General features: G+C 46.2%; 1 protein-coding gene across 1 annotated transcript in view; it reads left to right on the top strand.

The window, feature by feature from the left end:
• The first annotated feature begins 6,869 nt into the window (after positions 1 to 6,869).
• Positions 6,870 to 22,712, top strand: part of FMR1 (fragile X messenger ribonucleoprotein 1) — a 43,755-nt gene continuing 27,912 nt past the window's right edge. Inside the window, 4 exon segments of the mRNA XM_083159454.1 lie at positions 6,870 to 7,052; positions 7,055 to 7,090; positions 7,093 to 7,208; positions 17,076 to 17,128. Coding sequence (XP_083015580.1) covers positions 6,962 to 7,052; positions 7,055 to 7,090; positions 7,093 to 7,208; positions 17,076 to 17,128 — 296 coding nt within the window. The 5' untranslated portion in view covers positions 6,870 to 6,961.

Raw genomic sequence — 22,712 nt, 5'->3', positions numbered from 1 at the left:
CACTGGGAAGGAGAGGACAGGATGTCTCTTCCAAACCTGGTACTGTGACTGCTACATCAGCAGGTACGCAGGGGGGGGGGGGGGGGAGAGGGGGGCAACAGCAGGTGCGGGGGAGGGGGACACACAATGTTGTGCCTATGGGTGGCCTGTTATTAAAATCCGTCCCTGAGTCCGGGACGTGCAGAGCTGTTAATACAGCCAGACAGCCCCTGGCTCTCTGCCCGGGTGTCAGTGCATACAGTTCTTCCCAGTGGCAGTGGCTGTCCCCCGTTTCTGGGAACATATATTCCCCCTTGGCAATGGGCATTTATTCCCACATGGCAATGACCATATAACCCCCATGACAACGACCATGTAACCCCCATGTCAATGGTCATGTAATCCCACAGGGCAATTAGCATGTATTCCCCTTGGCAACAAGCATAGAACCCCTGGCAACGAGCATGTAATCCCACATGGCAACGAACATGAAACCCCTGGCAACGAGCATGGAACCCTTGGCCAGGAGCATGTAATCCCACATGGCAACGAACATGGAACCCCTAGCAACGAGCATGTAGATAAGCAGCATTTACTGTATGTAGCATAATTCATAATAGGCATTACAGTGTTTGGCATAATACTTAATGGACATTTTGGTGTGTGGCTTAACGTGTAATGGGCATTACGGTGCAAATTTTTGACGCGTGCCTTCAGATCGCAATGTCCCTGTTTCTGGAATTTATTGCCATTTTGTCTCAATCCTTGTGGCATTATGTGATTTTTGTCTCAATCCGTGTGACATTATGTGACTTTTGTTTTAATCCGTGTGGCATTATGTGACTTTGGTCTCAATCCGTGTGATATTATGTGAATTTGGGCTCAATCCGTTTGCATTATGTGAATTTTGGCTCAATCCGTGTGGCATTATGTGAATTTGGGCTCAATCCGTGTGTCATTATGTGAATTTTGTCTCAATCCGTGTGGCATTATGTGAATTTTGTCTCAATCCGTGTGGCATTATGTGAATTTGGGCTCAATCCGTGTAGCATTATGTGAATTTTGGCTCAATCAGTGTGGCATTATGTGAACTTTGGCTCAACCAGTGTGGCATTATGTGAATTTGGGCTCATTCCATTTGGCATCATGTGTAAGAGGCAAGTATAATGAGGTCTACTATTTTGTTGCATAATGGCCTTTATTCAGATCTGATCACAGTACAAATTTGTTTGGAAAATGGGCAAAACCATGTGCACTGCAGGTGCAGAGAGAGTTAGATTTGTGTGAGTTATTTTGTTTTTGTGCAGGGTAAATACTGGCTGCATTATTTTTACACTGCAATTAAGATTTAATTTTCAACACACCCCACCCAAATCCAGGGGCTGGCTGGCAACTTTTAGCCTGGGGGGCAAGTACAGAGCACCGGCCCATTAGTAAATGACGAAATAAATATATATATAGTGATTGAAGTAGATATTTTTAAGTGGTGGTATGGCAAAGTGATGGTTCAGCGTGCACACTGCAGGGAAAGATGTGTGGCCGCTCAAAAGGGGGCATGTCCTTGAGTGTAGTGTACCCCACCATATACCTCTTACGCAAATTATGCAACACAATAGTAGACCCCCTTATACTGTACTTGTCCCTTACACTTTATACCATATGGAATAAGCCAAATTTCACAGAGATTGAGTAAAAATTCACATTATGTAATGTTACACAGAATAAGCCAAAATTTGCATAATGCCACACACAATAAACCATAATTCACAAAGAAGGAGTCAAAATTTACGTTATGCCACCTAAATTGAGCCAAAATTCACAATATGTCACACGGAATGGTCCAAAATTCACATTCTGCCGCATAGTAGGAGCCAAAATTCACATTATGTCACATGGAAGTGGGCCACAATGCAGGGATATTGTCGGCGGGGATGCAGGGACAGTGACGGCAGAGAGAGACGCAGAGACAGTGACGGCAGGGAGAGACAGATCAATAGGGAGGGATATAGAGATGTAGGGTGGGATAGAGAGACACAGGCACTAGGGAGGGATAGAGAGAGACATAGGGCACTATGGAGGGTAGAAAGATGCAGGGCGCTAGAGAGGCGTAGGGCGCTAGAGAGGGCAGAAAGATGCATGTTGCAGTGGAAGCCGGGGAAAGGAGGAATTGGTACTGTATTAGGAGGAGTGCTGCGTATTAGAGGAGAGCCAGGACAGAATAGGTGGGAGCTGGGGACAGCAGGAGTAGGTTGGCACAGGACAAGGACATAAGGAAGCTGGGTACTGCCCCACTCATTAAAGAGAGTAAGGGGACTGCTTGTCCCAGGGCAGGTGTGCTGTGATTCTGACACATCCCTAGGGAAGGTAGATGGGGAGGAACATATAATAGAGAGGGGGCGGAGCCATGTGTGCACCTGGTTCTTGCAGGGGCTGGGGTGGCTGTCATAGGTGCGGCCATAGATGCAGCCAGAGCTCAGCCCAGCCCAGAGCTCAGCCCAGACCAGCACAGAGCCCAGCCCAGAGCTCAGCACAGCCCCAGCCCAGCGAGCCCAGAGCTCAGCACAGCCCAGAGAGCCCAGACCAGCACAGGGCCCAGACCAGAGCTCAGCACAGCCCCAGCCCAGCCTAAAGCTCAGCACAGCCCCAGGGAGCCCAGAGCTCAGCACAGCCCAGACCAGCACATGGCCCAGCCCAGAGCTCAGCACAGCCCCAGCCCAGCACTCAGCACAGCCCCAGCCCCGAGCTCAGTCCAGACCCCAGCCCAGAGCTCAGTCCAGACCCCAACCCAGAGCTCAGTCCAGACCCCAGCCCGACTCACGCTGCCACCGCCCGCTGCTGCTTCATCTAGTCCCAGGCTCCGGCAGAGAGAACTATGGCTCCGGTTTGTCAGCCAATCAGAGCTCATGTCCCGGCAGCCAATCACCGCGGCTGCTGGAACACAACAGTTCTGATTGGCTGGCGGCCGGTGCCGCACTTCAAAGAGCCGCTGGCTTGGGAGACCTGTAGCACTGCGCTGCGCAATGCGCTGTCTATAGAACTTAAGTGAGCGCAAGAGGGAGGAGGCGGCCGGGAGGAGGCTGAGCCTCATTCAGCAGCCGGGCTGCTGCTGAATGACACATTACACGGGGAGCCTGGGGATGGTATTTCGGCCTCACTATCATCGGCCTCCCGGGAAACTTCCCGGTAGTTATAATGGCCAATCCGCCCCTGTGTATGATTATGTCTGAATCAGGCCCATTGTGTAATGTGTAGGCAGTTTAATATTTAAAATTTTTCATAAAAAAAAAAAATCAAAAAACAGTAGCTTACTGTGGCTTACTTACTGCATGGGGTACAGCTGCATACACCACTTGCCTCTAAAAGATCCCTCTTTCCAGTGCTGCAGCACCTATATAAATTCTGTGGCTACTGAGGGAGGGAAGGAAGGTGTGAGCCGCACAATCAGAAAGGCTGCTAGCTTGTCCGCACCCAGCAGTGCAGTCACCTCAGCTAGCAAGTGACCATTTTGTCAGCGTCTCCCCCAGCTCAGCCCGATAAGCCCCGCCCCCTCCACGGAGCTCCGTGAAGCCCCGCCCCCTTCACGGAGCCCAGCTAAGCCCCACCCCCTCACAGAGCCCTCCGCCTCCTAAGCATCTGCACAGTGCACACAGCAGTGAGATGAGCAGCGGCCGCATCCTCCTGACACTGACAGCCGGGGAGGCAGGCAGAAGATCCTTCCTGGCTGTCAGGTATGCGCAGCACAAGCGGCCCTAGTGCCGCATATATGTACTAGCCCGGGGGGCATATGGCACCCTGCCCCCCGGCCCAGCCCGCCCCTGCCCAAATCTAACTCTCTCTGCACATGTTACATCTGCCTCACTTGCAGTGCACATGGTTTTGCCCATTTTCCAAACAAATTTGTACTGCAATCAGATCTGAATAAGATCCAGTGTGTAGAAGTGGGTTTGGTGTGCGCACAACTACATCCTTCACTTTTGACGCCAAGTTGGGCGTGTGTACTTTAAAGGCCAGGGCCTATGTATAATCCCATCCCCCTCTCTCTGCACGGGCACAATGGCACCCCCTCCCCCCTGTCATTTTCTCCTGGATCCGCCTCTGGCTTTATTGGACAAGTGGGTCTGGCAGCATATGGGATCTTATTGGTGTTCAGCTGTTCTGCTGACTTTTGGTTACTAGCAGGGCTTAAAGTGGTCATGCAGAGGTGGGGGAACTCATTTTTCTATACCACCTAATTACCCCCCTCCATCCGCCCATGAGGCAGAGACAGGGCCAGTGGTAGGGTTTTTGGCATCCTCCTGCAAACTAGAATGCTATTCTGTGAGAATTACTGTGCAGGGCCAATGTAGAGTTAAAAATGTTCCACCTCACCATTAGAGGTGGTGGAACTCAGTTCCACCCTGTTCCCCCTGACTTTAAGTCCTGATTACTAGCTGAATTGAAATATTCGGCTAACATATTGGGGGAAATTTACTAAAATAAAAGTATTTCAAATGGGATGCCTTTTTTCCTCAAAGTGAGCCAGTGAACCGTCCAAAAGAACTGGTTCTTTTCACTAAGCGATCTATAGATCACAGCTCTCTTTAGTAAGTCACTTTGCCCATCTCTAAAGGTGGCCATACACATGCAGATTTATCTGCAGATCTGTCTGGTTGGAACAAAAACATGGTTATGGATGAGAGCAAATGACAGTTGACCATTTGCTTGGAAATGCTGGAAAGCTGACAACTGTCACTCATCCACAACCATGTTTTTATTCCAACCAGCCAGATCTGAAGATAAATCTTACTAGTGTATGGGCACCTTAAGTGGCATAGCAAAACTGACAGGTTTTTATTTTCAAAGTGCAGAAACACTGATAATAGCTCAGCCCCCAACAACCCTGAAGCATTGCCCCCATGTTCTGATTGGCCCACAGGCCACAGTCAAAGAAAATGGATGACTATCGATAACTAAAACTATCGATGGTCATCCATGAAATAGTTGGTACTTGGGTATTATCACAGCGCCCGGCTATGCTACGTTTTCAGCGTAGGCTAAGCTACATTGTCAGCGTAGCCCAACGGCTGCCTAGCATAGTCAGCGTAGTGACTCCGCGGCAGCCCTGCGTAGTCAGCATAGTGTCCCTGTGAGGCAGCTAGTCACCGTACTGTCCCTGGGAGCTACAGCTCTGTCCCCGGTGGCCCTGGCAAGCCTAGTGAGGGCCTCTCACACAGCGCCAGCGCCGGCATGATCCCCTCTACGCTGGCGGAGAGGGGATCATGAGGGCGCCGGCAGATAGGTGCTCTATCTGTTTGAGATGCAGGAGCGTCTCAGACATTTGAGCATCTCAGTAAGTATTGCGGCAGGGTACAGCAACCCTGCCAACAGGGTTAGGGGTTCGGTAGCGCGTGTGTCTCCTACATAAAGGGGGGGGGGGGCGCAAGTGCGTCTCATGTACAATAAAGGAGGCATTTGCCAGTGCTCCATGTTACATACGCTGGCCTCGGGAACACTAGCATACCCTCCAACTGTACCGATTTTGCCGGTACAGTACCGTTTTTTAACAGTCTGTACCGGCAAAATCACTTTGTACCGAATGTACCGTTTTTTCAGTGCTTGGCCCCGGCGCTGCTTGCTTGTGGAGCTTGCACTTGTGGTGCTTGCACTGTGGTGCGCCGGCTCTCCCCTCCTAGGCTCCGTTCCCATGAGTGCATTGCGGCGGGCAGGCATGTCATGACGTCACGTGCCGCCAGCGCCGCTCCATGCCGCGCACTCAGGGGACGGATGAGAGACTCTGCCCTCACTGGCGCCAATCATGGGAGGCCAGAGAGGGTGTGGTGGCCATCCGGGGCACAAAGGAGGGGGATCTCAACAGGAGGACGCAGCAGGTCCTGGTCCCGCTCCGGCGCCGCTGCCTGCCACACAGCTCGATCTGAATCATCCTCCAGAGAGCCAGTGACTCTGCAGCAAGTAGGTGGCTGTGTAAATTTAATTATCACTCCAGCTGAGCTGAGTGACTCTCATAGTATAATCCAGCATCGTGTTCCTCCTGTTTTGTGCAGTGCGCGTGTGACATGGCTTAGTAGTGGGCTGCTGGCATATTAAATCAGTATATTTAATATACTTATTTAAAAAATAAGTATATTAAATATATTTATTTAATATGCCAGCAGCCCATCAGCTTCATTAGGTGCTCGGCCAGGGGGCAGGGTCACTGCCATATGCCCCCCAGGGCCACTATGTTACTTCACACTGTCTTAAAGACTTCAAGAAAAATTTGTGGAAAAAATGCTCATTACACATTCGGAAAGGGGGCGTGGCCACGCCCACTTTGTCCGTGACCACGCCCCCTTCCTAAATGTGTGCCGATTTCTGCCCCTCAAATGTTGGAGGGTATGCACTGCGCCTATTCTGACAGGGACACTACGCTAACTACGTAACAGGCACCGTGATAATACACAAGTACCAAATAGTTTATTACCATCGATGTCTGGTTGTAGTACCACCATCGATGGCGGCTGCAAAGATGACCGTCCCTACCTACTGTCAAGAAGACTATCTGGTTTAAACACAGATCAGCTGTAGGAATGTCCATCGATGGTTTACTACCATCGGTGAGTTGCTATCGATGTTCGACGTCTTTGACATGAGTGAATGAGCCCGTCCCCATCCCTCGCGTTACTGTCCCGCCGCCAGACGCGCTCCTCAACCACACCCCTGTCTGCTCCTTCACCTCCATGGCAACCCTGGCAGAACTCACCCGCCCCCTCCCTGACGTCTGCACAGACAGGTCCGGCACGGCACAACGAAATAAATATATAACTGAGGAGACTCTGCGCAGTGATTGGCCAGCGTCTTGAAGCGTGACGTGCTGATTGGTTCCCGCTCCTGTCCATCGGCAATGACGGCACGGCGCGAAGGGATGCCGCCAAGTTAGGCTGCGCCCGTCGGCTGTGAATGGGCGTGCTCGCAGCCGCGGCCTCCGTCACGTGATCGCGTTTTAATGTTTACATTCGAGGCGGGTGAGGGGAATCCTTTGCCAGACGGGGGCCCGTTTCGGTTTCATTTCCCGGGAGGAGGAGGCGGAGAGGGGACGGCCGGCGGGCCTCATGCTGCGCTCCAACCACTGACAGGGGAGACCGAGGCCTGGAGGGACCGCCTTATCCACCGCCAGTGACCAGGGCATCGCGCCGAGCAACATGGAGGAGCTGGTGGTGGAGGTGCGGGGCTCCAATGGAGCCTTCTACAAGGTGAGGCCTATGTTCCCACCCGGACAGTGCGCACGGCTCGCCGTGCAGTGTCTGGCGGCAGGCCCGGGATGGAGGCCTGTGTCTGCGGATAATGACTTGCAAACTTCCCCTCCCACCATTCATACTCTCTCCCTCCCGTGTCTGCACAGGCCGGCAGCCGTGCCCTCCTCCACCTGCCACCCGGCATTCCCCATCCCTACTCTCACCCAGCAGCCATCCCGGATCCCTATCCTATCCCGCCTGACATCTCTGATCTCTATCCTCACCTAGCTGCAGCCCGGCATCTCTGATACCATCCTCCTCACCTTGCTGCAGCCTGGCATGCCCGATCCTTACTCTCACCCTGCAGCCAACCCTGATCCTTACAGTATGTTATCGCTGATCCCCATCCTCCTCACCTAGCTGCAGCCTGGCATCTCTGAACCCTATCCTCTCCTGCCTGTCATCCCTGATCCCATCCTCACCCAGCTACAGCCTTCCCTGTCACCTCCAATCTCACTATCCTCACCTGCGACGAGTATCCCTCCCCCTTCTAGGATGTCCACATATATCCTGTCATCTCCATACTGGGCAGGGCATGTTACAGGCACCCTCTGGGATTTTACTTTTTGCTGCCAATGTATACAATTTATTGCATTTGTATCTGTGACTGTTGGAATGAAATGGTGATTGTGCTGTTCAGTGGACAATCAGGAGCAAAGATGAATTGCTACTGTATGTTCTATTATTTCACTGTATCTCTCTACCTCTGTATGCATATAATATGAGGCTTGTCTAAAGAGACCTATTGTAACTTAATATCCATATATAGTATGTCATCTTGGGCTATTCTTTATGTAGGGTTTATTATATAAAAATATTTACACATTGGAGACATTCCATGGCAATATAAAGATAAAGCTTTGCATCTTAATAACGTTTATTTAGAAAATATGATATTTAAAAATAATAATTTGTGTACAGTATGTGTAAATATTTTTTGGGGTGTTTGATACAATAAGCAGCTAGTGTGTTGGGATCATTATGTGTAAGTGCTTTTACATTATCTGGCCAGAACACTTTCAGATTTAGTTATGACATCACTGATCACAAAATATTTTTTTATCACTATATAAGGGTGTTCCTACACACCAATGCATGCATGATGATATTGGTGATCTACCAGTATATTTTTGGATTGTGGGATGAAACCCACGCACTTGGGAGAATATACAAACTCTGCACAGTTAGTGCCATGTTGGGAATTGAACCCATGACCTCAGCGCTGTGAGGCAGTAATGCTAACCATTACACCATCCTTTGTTGATCCTATTGAGACTTGTGTGTTGTTGTTGTTGGTTTTTTTTTTTTGGGGGGGGGGGGGGGTAGTATACCATTTACTAAAAAATATCAACAAAATTAGAAATGGTCATGAGCTCTGTATAGAATCATTCTACCGGCTGTTGTGTGCTTTTAAATGGGCACAATACATGTCGGTGGCATGTCTGTACAGTACATTGGACAATTTAGTTAAAGCGCCATACACACTAGACAGGTCAGCTGAAAATATGTGTGTACACTGAATGATATCGGCTGTCGATCTGGTTCAGTGACTTCACTGCGGCCTGCTAAACATGCAGGACGCTTGGCTATATTGCCAAATTCACCTGCATGTTTGGTATATATCACTTATCATTAACGATGCATGGGAGAGTGCATCATTAACGATATTGAATGTACACAACAGACGATATTGTGAAAGATATCATTCAGAAGCTCTTTGATATATTTCACTATCTTCTTGTGTTTGGACACTCCTATATTGTCCAGATTACGTCCCCCGTAGGCCACGTAGCCTGTAAAATTATTTATTACCAGGGATTTATATAGCACACCCATATTCCGTAGTGCTTTTACAAAGAATATTTAAATATATATACATCAGTCCGTGCCCAAGTGGTGCTTATAATATATATTCTGTACATGCATGCGCATTCATTGTAGGGATAACTTCTTAATCTACCAGTATATTTTGGGATTGTGAGAGGAAACTGGAGGTGTGCCGGACGGGGTCTCGACAGGCATTCACCTGACGTCTGGATCCCGGAACACCGACAGCCGGGTTCCCGATGGCCGTTGACTATTTACCTCATGGGGGTCCATGACCCCCATAGAGGGAGAATAGAATCGGTGGCCTCCGTAGCGCAGCGAGCCACTGTGCCCGCAGCGTGGTGAGCGCAGCGAGCCAGCAAGGGGCTTTGTTGCGCTCGCCATGCTGTCTGGGTCCGGCCAGTCGGGATCATGACTGTCGGACCCCTATTCTAAACCCAACTGGAGTACCCGGAGGAAACCCACGTGGAAAATGTACAAACTGTGCACTCCTGGAATTGAACCCATGAACTCAATGCAGTGAGGCAGTAATGCTAACCATTATACTGTCTTTGTCATGCACTGGCACATACGCAAATGTGCAGGAAATCGCAATGTTTGATTTTTGTAGATCTGCACATGAACCTGAATTGGGTTTGTTATCTGTAGATGCATAATTGTGCCTGTGAAATACTAGTAGTCATGTTGATAAAAAAATATATGCATATTGGCATCTGCTGTAGAGGACATGCTGGCTTAAGCAAACGACTTGTGTTTTAATACAGGAATTCCTTCATGTAGCTTGCAGCTTCTCCACACTTAAGCAGAACTAGATGGACAATAGGGGAAGATTTATCAAGTCTTCTAAAGAGTGGAAAAGTTGCGCATAGTAACTAATCAGCTTCTACATATTTTAACCCCTTCCCGACATTTGACGTACATGTACGTCATGGTCGGGAAGTACTTCCCGACATTGGACGTACATGTACGTCATGACTTGTAACTGTCACTGCGTCTATAGACGCGGTGACAGTTAGGAGATGTCTGCTGTCCCTGACAGCAGACATCCCCCCTCGCCTCCCAGGGGGGGCAGGGGTGCCCCCCCCGGTCGGCGATCGCTGTGATTGGCTGTTCAAATCTGAACAGCCAATCTCAGCGTTTCCTGTGTTACCGGCGGCTAAGCCGCTCGGTAACACAGAAAACGGTGGTGATCGGTGCAGCACCGATCACCACCGAGCGGCAGCACCCCCCTCCCACCCACCCGGCACTCACCGGGCAGCTCCCGCAGGTCCCCCGGCAGCAGCAGCAGCACGCCAGGTCCCCCGGCAGCAGCAGCAGCACGTATCCACAGCGCACGCAGCGCTTCCCCCCTCCCACCCCACCAATGAGTTAAAAAATATAAGGAACTGAAATATATATATATATAAATATATATATATATATATATATATGTGTGTATGTGTATATATATATATACACACATATATGTATGTGTATATATGTATATATATATATATATACACACATATATATATATATGTATATATATATATATATATATATATATATACACAGATATATGTGTGTATATATATGTGTGTGTGTGTATATATATATATATATATATATATATATATATATATATATATATATATATATACACAGATATATGTGTGTATATATATATATATATATATATATATATATATATATATATATATATATATATATATATATATATATATATATATATAGAAAGATATTCCCGACATATGACGTATATATACGTCATGGTCGGGAGGTACTTCCCGACCGAAGACGTATATATACGTCATGGTTTTAAACTGTCACCGCGTCTATAGACGCGGTGACAGTTTGGAGATGTCTGCTGTCCCTGACAGCAGACATCCCCCCTCGCGGCGATCGCTGCGATTGGCTGTTCAAATGTGAACAGCCAATTGCAGCGTTTTCTGTGTTACCGGCGGCTAAGCCGCTCGGTAACACAGTGATCGGTGGTGATCGGTGCTGTTAAGTACAGCACCGATCACCACCGATCGCCAGCCCCCCCCCCCCTCCCACCCGGCAGCCCCCCTCACTCCCACCCACCCGGCTGCCGCAGCGCCAGCACCCCTCCCACCCCCCCGCCAGCCGCAGCGCCAGCCCCCCTCCCAAAGCTGGTGACCAAAATGGGGTCACTTGTGGGGGGGTTCCACTGTATTGGTGCTTCGGGGGTCTTGCTAATGCGACATAGCACCCACCATTCATTCCACCACCAAAAATCACTCCTTCCCTTCTGAGTCCTGCCATGCACCCAACTGGTATTTTTTGGTCACATGTGAGGCATTGCCGTACTCGGGAGAAATTGGGGCACAGATTTTGGGGTGCTTTGTATCCTTCATTCCTTGTGAAAATGAAAAATTTTGAGCCAGAACTGCATTTTTCTGTAAAAAATTACATTTTTTTACACAAATATGCAGATCTGGCTCAAAATTTTTCATTTTCACAAGGAATGAAGGATACAAAGCACCCCAAAATCTGTGCCCCAATTTCTCCCGAGTACGGCAATGCCTCACATGTGACCAAAAAATACCAGTTGGGTGCATGGCAGGACTCAGAAGGGAAGGAGTGATTTTTGGATTTTGCAGCACAGATTTTGGTGGAATGAATGGTGGGTGCTATGTTGCACCAATACAGTGGAACCCCCCCACAAGTCACCCCATTTTGCAAACTACACCCTTCAGGGAATTTATCAAGGGGTATAGTGTACATTGCAAACCCCCAGGGGTTTCACCAATTTTGATACAACTGAGCTGTGAAAATGAAAATTTTTTTTTTTTCATTTTCACTGCCCAGTTGTACCACAATTGGTGAAACCCCTGGGGGTTTGAAATGTACACTATACCCCTAGATGAATTCCCTGAAGGGTGTAGTTTGCAAAATGGGGTCACTTGTGGGGGGGTTCCTAACTTTTAGCATCTTATGGTGCCTAGAAACCTACATGGTGCCTAAAAAATAATCTCATAAAAAGGAGGCTCCAAAATCAAGTAGGTGCTCCTTCTATTATGAAGCCTGTGGTTTGGTCACCGTGCACACTAGGGCCACATATAGGATATTTATGAAAACCAAAGAATTGGGGGAATCAATTTTTAGTCACATTTCTCTAGTAAAATCTACTGTATTCGTTAGAAAAATGTATTAAAATTGAAACTCTGCAAAAAAAATGAAATTTTGAAATTTCACCTACACTTTGTTTTAATTCCTGTGAAACACCTAAAGGGTTAACAAACTTCCAAAATGCTGTTTTGAATACTGTGAGGGGTGCAGTTTTTGAAATGGCATCATTTATGGGGGTGTCTCACATACAAGTCCCTCAAAGTCACATCAGAACTGAACTGGTCCCTAAAAAAATCAGTGTTTGAAATTTTCTTGAAAATTTGAGAATTTGCTATTCATATTGTAAGCCTCCTAGTGTCCAAAAAAATTAAAAGGAAGTTGAAATAATGATGGAAATATAAAGTAGACATATGGTCTATGTTAGTTATTAACTATTTTGAGTGGTATGATTATTTGTCTCACAAGCAGAAAATTTAACATTTTGCAAATCGCTAAATTTTCCATTTTTTCACGACATTTTGGTATTTTTCACAAAAAAACACAGACTGTATCGACCCAAATTTACCACTAATTTGAAGTACAATGTGTCACGAAAAAACAATCTCAAAATCACTGGGATAAGTAAAAGCAAAAAAAAGTTATCCCCACTTAAGTGAGAGATGTCAGATTTGAAAAAAATGGCTCTGTCAGGAACGCCAAAACTAGCTCTGTCAGGAAGGGGTTAATGAATGTGCTTGATAAATGCTAGCTAGATTTTGGGGGTCATTCAGACCTGATCGCTGATGGGGGATTTTGCAGAGCGGTGCGATCAGATAGCTGCCGCCCTGACAAAGTGAATTCCCACACATGCAAGTCTGCGAGTGCCAGCTGCAAATCTACACGCAACTCTCTCACCATCGAATGTATTTTTTCAGTCTGTGCGTAAACCTCGATTGTTCCACAACTCTGCGTTAGAAATCGTCTGAGGCTGGTGCTGATGTCACACGCCCTCACTGAAACTGCTTTGGAGCCTGCTGAGTGACAACAGGGTGTTTGGCCCCGTGCATGCACACTACAATCCGTATGCGTGCTGTCTTTTGATGAGCGGTTGCTGTGCACATTCGCACAGCAGTGGTCAGGACTGAGTAACCCCCTTTGATTGGTTGTTATGGGCAGATTTTCCACTTTTGCTACATCGCCCTCGTTTTGTTATTGATATGAATGACTGTTCAATTACTTTAAAGAAGATATTTCTGTATAGTTGAATCATCTATATTTCGGCACTGTGTCGGATTAACCATTTTGCTGAATTATCGGTGGTAGAAGTGGCAGCCACCCTGCAGTGTGACTAGCCCCTAAATGTGGTAGCCTGGGCATTTTGTTACTGATAATCTATCGTAGTCTGTGTGGTCCCATTTGACTTTAATTCATACAATTGTAGGGATTGGCACCATGTGTATTTTATCGCTTGACTCAGATATTTCACAGGCAATATTGATTGATTATTAATATAATACAAAAATAAAACCCATCATACATTTAGCTTCAATACGCCATGCAGCACAAGATGCCTGAAGTAAATGAGCTGCCACATTCAGCTCTGCAAAATCTGGCAGTTTTTACCTAAAATGTGTCTTAATCACATCACGATATGGCTAGTATGTACTAGGACAGTGGTTCCCAACCTTTTTTCTCTCCCTTGATTAGGCTTTTCATTGATGTGTACCCCCTCCTCTTAATTTAAAATATAGACAGTACTTATGAGTGGAGTGGAAGTGAGCGGTATGCATGTCCTTATGCATGTCCTTATATTAAGGAGTAGTGGATAGGAATAATGCCCTTCTGTGTCTGGCCGCTGGTTGTGTATTGTCTCCAGGGTTCCCACTTAAACCTGCAGGATTAATGCCGCTGCTTCTTCCACCCGTGTCAGGGCAGGGCAGATGATCGCTGATGTCTAAGGGCAGCTTGGGTAGCTCCCATTGGATTGCTGGTCCGGCAAAAACACAATGAGATGCTGAAGACAGAACTATAAGTGACAAAACATGGTTCTTCTCAATAGCAATGGGACTTCTTCTGCCATCAAAATACTTTTTTTCATCTTCCGCCATTACCAAAATTATTTTCAAGTACCCCCAGGGGTACTAGTACCCCAGGTTGGGAACCACTGTACTAGGAGACTGAGCTAATTAGTTTGATATGACTGTTGTATATAGTGTGTGACTGGGTATGTATAAGGAGCACAACAGAACTTGTAATGAAAAAAAGATGCTGGTTCTGCTTTATAGCATTTCGCCTACAGATTCAGACTGGATGCATACTGATGATCAGGGAAGTATACATTCCTCAGCCTGCCCTTCACCCTACCTCTCTGCAACCTAACGCTAATCTCCCCGCCCTAACAGCCTAACCCTAAGTATCCTGCACACTGATACCTAACCCAGCCAGCATGCTTACATTCAGCATCCTACCAGTTGGAGTTCCCATGCCGACATCATCAGTATATCCAATAAATCTGCACAGTCTCTTCGTGTAGTTGCATTGCCTATAGACTAGCATTTTCTGCAAAAAAGCTGCGCAATGCTAGAAGATTCTTATGTGAGCATTCCAAGAAAGGCTTTTATGTGTGACTGCAGCAAGATGTATGGGGTCATATCTGTGGGTGTGGATCATACTGTCGACCCGTTTAGGTCGACAGTCATTAGGTCAACACCGTTGGGTCAACAGGTTTCTAGATCGACATGGAAAAAGGTCGATAGGTTTAGTTTGACAAATGAGTTAGGTCAGCATGGGTTTTTTTCAGTTTTTTTTTACCCGAATGTCGACACAGTTGGAAGTCAACCGCAGCCCCTCGCTTCGCTCGCGATGCTTCGGGCACGGTGCCTCGCTGTGTCACATTACAAGTTACCATGAAGCAATGAGTAACGCTCTCCAGTGGCGCAACTAATGAGTGGTGGCCCAGATGTTCAGTGTGCTTTGGGTCCCCCTTAATAATCAAGGTATGGCAGAGGTGTATGCTCAAAAGAGGGTAATGGGCTTGAGGAACAATATAACAGTGTGCCGAGCCCAAGAGTCATGCGATGGATGCGTTATACTAACTGGGGGCCCATGTTCACATAGATACAAAATCCTGTGAAAAACTCCTGTCGACATTTGCTGGCACATTGTCTAATGTAAAAATCCTAACTTCCAAACATCTAAAGCCCCATACACTCGGGGCAATCTCAGCAATAATCACCGGGGATATGGTCGCTGAGCGACCATATCACTATGCGTACAGGGCGACGGTCGCCGGGAGCATGCTCCCATGACTAGCCCTGCATTGTTCGCTGGGACCAGCGGCTTCCCCCAGCAAATTGTCTTGTTTTCATCAGCAACCATCGCTGGTCGCTAATAAAAACAGGACACTCAGCAATTTGGTCGCTGACCAATTGATCCGCATACAGACTTTAAGGGTTTTTATTTTCTTATTTGAGGGTGTTTCCCATTTACTGTACCTTGTAGGAATACTTTGTTATTGGCAGTGTGAGTTTGCTATAAAAATGGAACCTGATTGTATTGACAGTTTCTCAAAAATGTGTGGTTATTGTATATTGCCTTATGAGTATAGTGAATACTGATCTTCTGAATGTACAGCATTTTGTTTGACCTATGTTGTCTCTCAGATGCTAGTCATATGTCTGGTTATGACCAATGCCACTTAACAAATTGGTGTTTTTGTATTGTAAAAATCAGACACTGTTGTGTTACGGAAATGGCAGTGGGGGCCATGAAATGTTGAGATCCCAATCGGCTTATTTAATGTATGCACCTTAACAAAGACCTACTGGTTTTCAAAATCCTTGGAGTTCTATTGATGAACAAATGTGAATGTCTATTTAGCCAGAAAGGCACCCAGGTAGGAGAACTTATTACCCAGAGTACCAAATTATTTTATATCTATCTAAAAGAACAAATGGGAGCGCTCCATAGTGCAATATCATAAATGACAACTTTTATTAATTAAAATGATCCAAGCAAGGAAAAGTACAAGTTAACGTACCACAACACACGGTTAGACACAACCGTAGTGCTTAAAAGTGTAGGGGTGTGGCCTCGCGTCATCTGCTTCCTGGAGATGGAAACAGTGTAACCACTCCAACACGCTGTGCGGGTCACAGAGAACTACGCTTTTAAACACTATGGTTCTGTCTAACCGCGTGTTGTGATACGTTAATTTGTACTTTTCCTAACTTGGATCATTTTAATTAATAAAAGTTGTAATTTATGATATTGCACTATGGAGCGCTCCCATTTGTTCTTTTAGATTACTACAACCCGTGAATCCAGGTATCGAGGGAGCAGCCGGGTTGTAAGTGAGCCCAGAGTGCCAGCTATTCACAATCAACCGCTTTCATTCATCGGTTTATGGACATTTCATTTTAAAAATATATATATTTTTTAGGATGTGGGTATATATTTTAGGATGTGGGTATCGGCACTCTACTCTCTGTGTGAATAAAATCCTGGGTGCCTTCCTAGAAGCAAAAATAGCATGGATATCCTGGGGGAATTTCGGCGGCACTCACATCGTAAAAGAAACTCAAGGAGACAGTGTTTGCCTTAACGTTTCATTTCGTGTTTAACAAATTTTCATTAGAACTTCTGATGAAAATTCGTTAAACACAAATTGAAACGTTAAGGCAAACACTGTCTCCTTGAGTTTCTTTTATGCTGTGAGTGCCGCCGAAACCCCCCCTCCTACCTCCATGTTTCCAATTGTGAAGTGCAACGGAATATACTGCGCTATATAAGAAACTATAAATAAATAAAGTGTGTGTGTATATGGATATATATATATATATATATATATATATATATATTCTCATTTAGATGCATGTACTGTTATCTCTGAATGATATCATGAGACTTTATTTTACTCTCTTACAGGCATTCGTAAAAGATGTTCATGAGGATTCCATAACTGTAACTTTTGAGAATAAGTAAGTACCTGGTTTCATCAATGCCAGACATACTGAGACTGTTAATCACATCATGTTTTTATCCCTGTGTAAAATTGTAACTTTCATGTGCAGTTCTGCATTTCATTACCAAACACTTTCTGATTTTGTGCACCACTTCAGGGTATATTTGTGCCTAATAGAAATATCAGCACTATGCGTTATCCAGTAATTAAATTAGGTTGCTGTGAATTTTTGTCCTTCTTTGACTGTGGTTTCCAAACATTTTTTGGAATCACGGCACCCTAGAGTATTAGAATTCTTTTTCGTGGCACCCCTTTGCCAAATTTTATTTTGTGTTGAGACCTTCAGAAAAAATATTAAATTAATAAAATTGTGTTTCTCCTTCATACTTCATGGCAGCCATTACATTGGGTTTATCCCCCTCTCTCTCCCAATTACACAGGTAGTTTTTTCTCCCTAGGACCCGACTCCTCCTCTTCCTTATCCTATATAACTGAGCACCTCCCCTCTGACCATAGTCTTTTTTCCTGTCTCCTCTGTCTGTAAGCAGGTAGTTAGGTTAGTATAGATAGGGTATTAACCTGGCAGCTAGGGGTTGGCGGTGCCTTACCCTATATTTGATCCGATCCGAGACCGGTGGCATGGATCAGTGCTAAGTTGATGGGTTGGCGGTGCCTATAACCCAGACAGTGGCAGGACAGATTGGGTGGAACTCGTGCCCCAAATAGTCTGTTTGAACTCACCAAGTTGGAGCCTGAGGAGCGGTTGCCAGGGCAGATGTGGTGGAGTTCAGAGCACTCTGAAGCAGCGGCAGCATGTCCGGCGTGGTTACTGTACCCGGCATCTGTTTGTAGCTGTCTGTGCAGCAGACGCCGGGAGGAAGTGATGCGCACTTCCGTCGCGCGGTCTGCGTCTCACAGGCAGGCCACGTGCGTTCCAGGTTACCGGAAGTATCCGGCGTGTGTATACCCGGCGTCTGTTGTTTCTGTAGACGCCGGGGGGGAAGTGACATGCACTTCCGGCGCTTCAGCACGCGGCCTGCGTTCCACAGCAGGTCCGCGTCCGTTCCAGATACCGGAAGTGCCGGTATATATAGCGCCTGGTCGGTGTAACAGGCGCTGCTGCATTTTTTCCAGCTGGAGGTGAATCCTAAGCTCTGCATTATGGAAGATGCCTCTCCTAATATGAATGTACCGCTGCCCAGGTAAGTCCTCTTTGAGGACTGGTTATTTATTATGCTGAGGCTGGAGTTAGTTAGTTAGTCTATCTTTTCTTTCATTTTAGTGTGTCTGTAATTGCAAAAAAGAAAGCAGCTAAGAAGAAATTGGATAAAAATTGCCCGGAATGTGACAAATCGTTTACGGGAGAAAATGTGTTATGTAAAAGTTGTCTTCAAAAGAAGGAAGCTTCTTCAGTGTCTAATCAGATATCGGAGCTTAGAGAGTGGATGGAGAAAAATTTTGTCTCAAAGAAAGAGTATGCTAGCAACAAGAGGTCTAGGTCTCAGACCAGTTTGGATTTAGAAGATGATTGTGGATCAGTGGTGGCCCCGGTTCTGATGATGGTTCAGGTGGTTCCACTGCTGAGTCTGGAGAAGTCGTTGAAGACGAACGCCTGTTTGATCTAGGTTTGGTGGAAGTGGTACTAAAGAACCTCTATAAAACCTTGAATTATAAACAACCAGTTAAAACAGAGTTGGATACATTATTCGAGGACAGATCAAGAAAAGGCAGGTGTTTTCCTGTCCATAAAGTCGTTAAGGACATATTGACAAAGGAATAGAATAATGTAGACAAGTGAGTGGGGTCCTTTAAGAGAATCGATAAGATGTTTCCTATAGAGGATGAGGAGTTTCTGAAGTGGAGTAGCGTACCTAAAATAGACGCATCCGTTTCTGAAGTGACTACCCGTACAACCATACCACTAGAGGATGGGGCGTCCTTAAAGGACCCTATGGAAAAAAGGATGGAGAGTGCTTTAAAACGATTGCACATATCTACATCAGTGTCAATGAAGTCTGGCGTAGCCATAGCTTCCCTGTCCAGAGCATTACGAATATGGTGTGCAGCATTGCAGGATGATCTGCAAGACAGAGCTTCTCGTGACCAGATGGGCAAAAGTCTGGCGCAAATCCAAATGGCCGTGGACTATGTCTGTGAGGCTTCATTAGACATGTTGGACTTCTCGGACAAATCCCTGACATCAGGGGTAGTAGCCAGAAGGGCCCTTTGGTTAAAATCATGTTCAGCAGATTCTCATTCTAAAAATAAACTTGCTACACTTCCGTATGAAGGAGCCTTTCTTTTCGGAAGTAAGCTTGACCAAATGATTCAAAGGATGTCGGGTGGTAAATCCGTGAGATTACCCCAGGATAGGAGGGGTAGGTTTAATTCCTATTCCAACAGGCAGTCGTATAGACAGGCCAGATCATATAGGCCAGGTAGGCCATTTCGTGACAAGTACGCCTCAGGTACGTCGCGGGCATTTTTTCGCAAGTACATTAAGAAAAAAGGCGAAAGTTCTGGCGCAACTCAAAAGCAGTGACGCCAGAAGTCCCATAGAGCAAATCCCGGTAGCAGGAAGACTCCTGGAATTTGCTCACATCTGGGAACAAAACATCTCAGACAAATGGGTGCTAGAGATAGTATCCCAAGGCTACCAGTTAGAATTTCTGTCGAAGCCAAGGTTGGCAAGATTTTTAAGTTCCAAACTTCCTCTATCAGAAACCGAAAAGGAAGTTTTGAAATCAAGTGTGCAGGATCTAATCGACACAAGAGCGGTCGAAGAAGTCCCATTAAGAGAAAGAGGACTAGGATATTACTCCCGGTTGTTTGTCATAAGCAAGGTTTCAGGCGGGTTCAGGACTATCCTCGATTTAAGGAGTCTGAACGATCGTCTAAGAAAGAAAAAAATTCACATGGAAACAACCAAATCTATCTTGATGGGGATCAGAAAAAACGATTATCTAGTAGCTATCCACTTAAAAGATGCGTACTTTCACATCCCCATCTTTCCAAACGACAGAAGATACCTGAGGTTTGCCATAAAAGAAAAACATTTCCAGTTTACATGCCTGCCGTTCGGTCTAACTTCATCTCCCCGAATCTTCACAAAGGTTCTAGTGGTGTTAATAGAAAGGTTAAGAAGGCATAAAATTATGGTGTGGGCATACCTAGACGACATCCTGATAGCAGCACAATCCGAAGAGGAAAGCGTAATAGCAAGAGATTATACCATCAAGTTCCTCCAAGAGCACGGTTGGATGATCAATTGGGAGAAGAGTCGTCTCATCCCTTCAAGAAAAATTCAATTCCTAGGCGTACTAGTGGACACAATCTCTTTCCAGATAGCTCTCTCCGAAAGAAGATGCGAGAAGATTCAGCAGTTAATTTCACTCATTCACGGCGATCCTCGCTTGCCCTTAAGAACTGCAATGAGTCTGCTGGGGATGATGGCCTCAACAGTAGAGGTCACTCCGTGGGCAAGATGGAGGATGAGGCCATTGCAATGGTTCCTCCTAAAGTTCTCAAGAAATCATGCATCATTGGATCAAATAATAAGGATCCCAAACACAGTAAGAGAATCTCTAGGATGGTGGAGCTACGATCGGTTGAGAGAAAGAAGGTGTTCGCTAGAAAGCCCATCATTTGTAGTAATAACTACAGATGCCAGCGCCTCCGGTTGGGGAGCACATGGGATGGGAAGGTCGTGCCAAGGCAGGTGGTCGATACAAGAAAAAGAATGGTCATCAAACCACAGAGAGTTGAGAGCGGTGTGGCAGGCTGTAAGGTTCTTCGCAGAAGATATAAAGGGGTCACATGTTCGAGTATTCTCAGACAACGTCACGACAGTCTCTTATATCAACCGTCAAGGGGGCACAAGAAGTTGGGTGTTGTTGGAGGAAGTAGAGAACATAATGTCATGGGCCGAAGTAAATCTCCAGTCTATCTCGGCATTGCACATTCCAGGAGAAGAAAATCAAATTGCAGACTTCTTGAGTCGCAGTACATTGATTCCAGGCGAATGGGAACTAAAGCAGTCAGTTTTTCAGCTCATAATAGAACATTTCGGCATGCCAGAAATAGATCTCATGGCGACGTCTCTCAACAAAAAAGTTCCCCGGTTTTTCTCCAGGTACCCAGCACACGGGTGATGCGGAGTCGATGCCCTGTCTCAAAGGTGGAGCTATGCTCTAGCCTACGTTTTCCCGCCGTTCTCCCTCATTCACAGGGTGCTGTGGAAGATCAGATCAGAGAAGTGCCATGTGATAATAGTCCTACCGTTGTGGGCCAGAAGGGCTTGGTTCCCGATGTTGGAGACCATGGCAGTGGCGAGGCCTCTGTTTCTGCCAGTATCACCAGATCTTCTGTCGCAGGGACCAATCAGGTGCTAAGATCCGCAGAAATTATCATTGACGGCGTGGAAATTGAGAGGCAGCAGTTGAGAGAGAAGCATTTATCGCCAGAGGTGATAGAAATACTCCTTCAGGCTAGGAAGAAGGTTTCCTCCGCCATTTACTATAGAGTCTGGAGAGTATTTGCGAAGTGGTCCAAGGGCAGATTTCAATTTCCAAAGGCGACCATATCTCATGTCCTGCAATTCCTGTGTGACGGGTTCAACAAGGGCCTGGCAGTGGCTACATTGAAGGTGCACATATCAGCATTAAGTGTGTTATTAGACCGAAGGCTGGCGGATCATAGTCTGAGATTCTGTCAGGCTGTCAAGAGGATTCGTCCAAGGATTCGTTCTATGGTTCCTCAATGGGACCTTAATTTGGTTCTGAATGGACTCATGTCAGCACCATTTGAGCCATTGGATAGAGCAAGTCTTAAATTTATGACATGGAAAGTGGCCTTCCTGGTGGCGATCACCTCAGCCAGAAGGGTTGGTGAACTTCAAGCGCTGTGCATACAGGATCAGTATCTGAAGATTTTTCCAGACAAAGTGGTCTTGAAAACAAAAAATTCTTTTTTGCCAAAAGTAATATCCTCTTTTCATTTGAATCAAGAAATTATATTGCCTTGTTTCTTTCCAAATCCTTCAAGTAAAAAAGAAGAGAATTTACATACGTTAGATGTGGTTAGAGCCATAAAAATTTATTTGGACAGGTCTGCAGCCTTCAGACAGTCAGAGAATTTGTTTGTGATTCCGCAAGGTGCGAAGAAAGGATTCGTTCCGGCTAAACAAATGATTTCAAGATGGCTTAAAGATGTTATTTCCTTTACCCACAAAAAAGTAGGACGTCCAGTCCCTGAGGGTATTAAGGCACACTCGATAAGGGCAATGGCGGTGTCATGGGCGAGAGAGGCGAATGTATCAGCCAGAGAGATATGTCAAGCAGCTACTTGGTCATCTCTACACACGTTTTCTAAGCATTATGCCCTGGATGTGGCAGAAGCACGGTTTGGTGGTGAAGTCCTAAGACAAGCGTTGGCTTGAGGTATTGTATAGCCCTCCCTACTGCTTTGGTACATCCCAATGTAATGGCTGCCATGAAGTATGAAGGAGAAAGCAAGGATTATACTTACGATAATACCTTTTCTTCGGAATACTTCATGGCAGCCTATATTTTTTAGCCCTCCCTGTTTCTGTTTTTTCCCTA

The sequence above is a fragment of the Crinia signifera genome, chromosome 9 (assembly GCF_055691185.1).
Source record: "Crinia signifera chromosome 9, ASM5569118v1, whole genome shotgun sequence".
NCBI lineage: Eukaryota > Metazoa > Chordata > Amphibia > Anura > Myobatrachidae > Crinia > Crinia signifera.
Note: the sequence above shows the minus strand (reverse complement) of the source record. Positions and strands in the feature narration are given on the sequence as shown.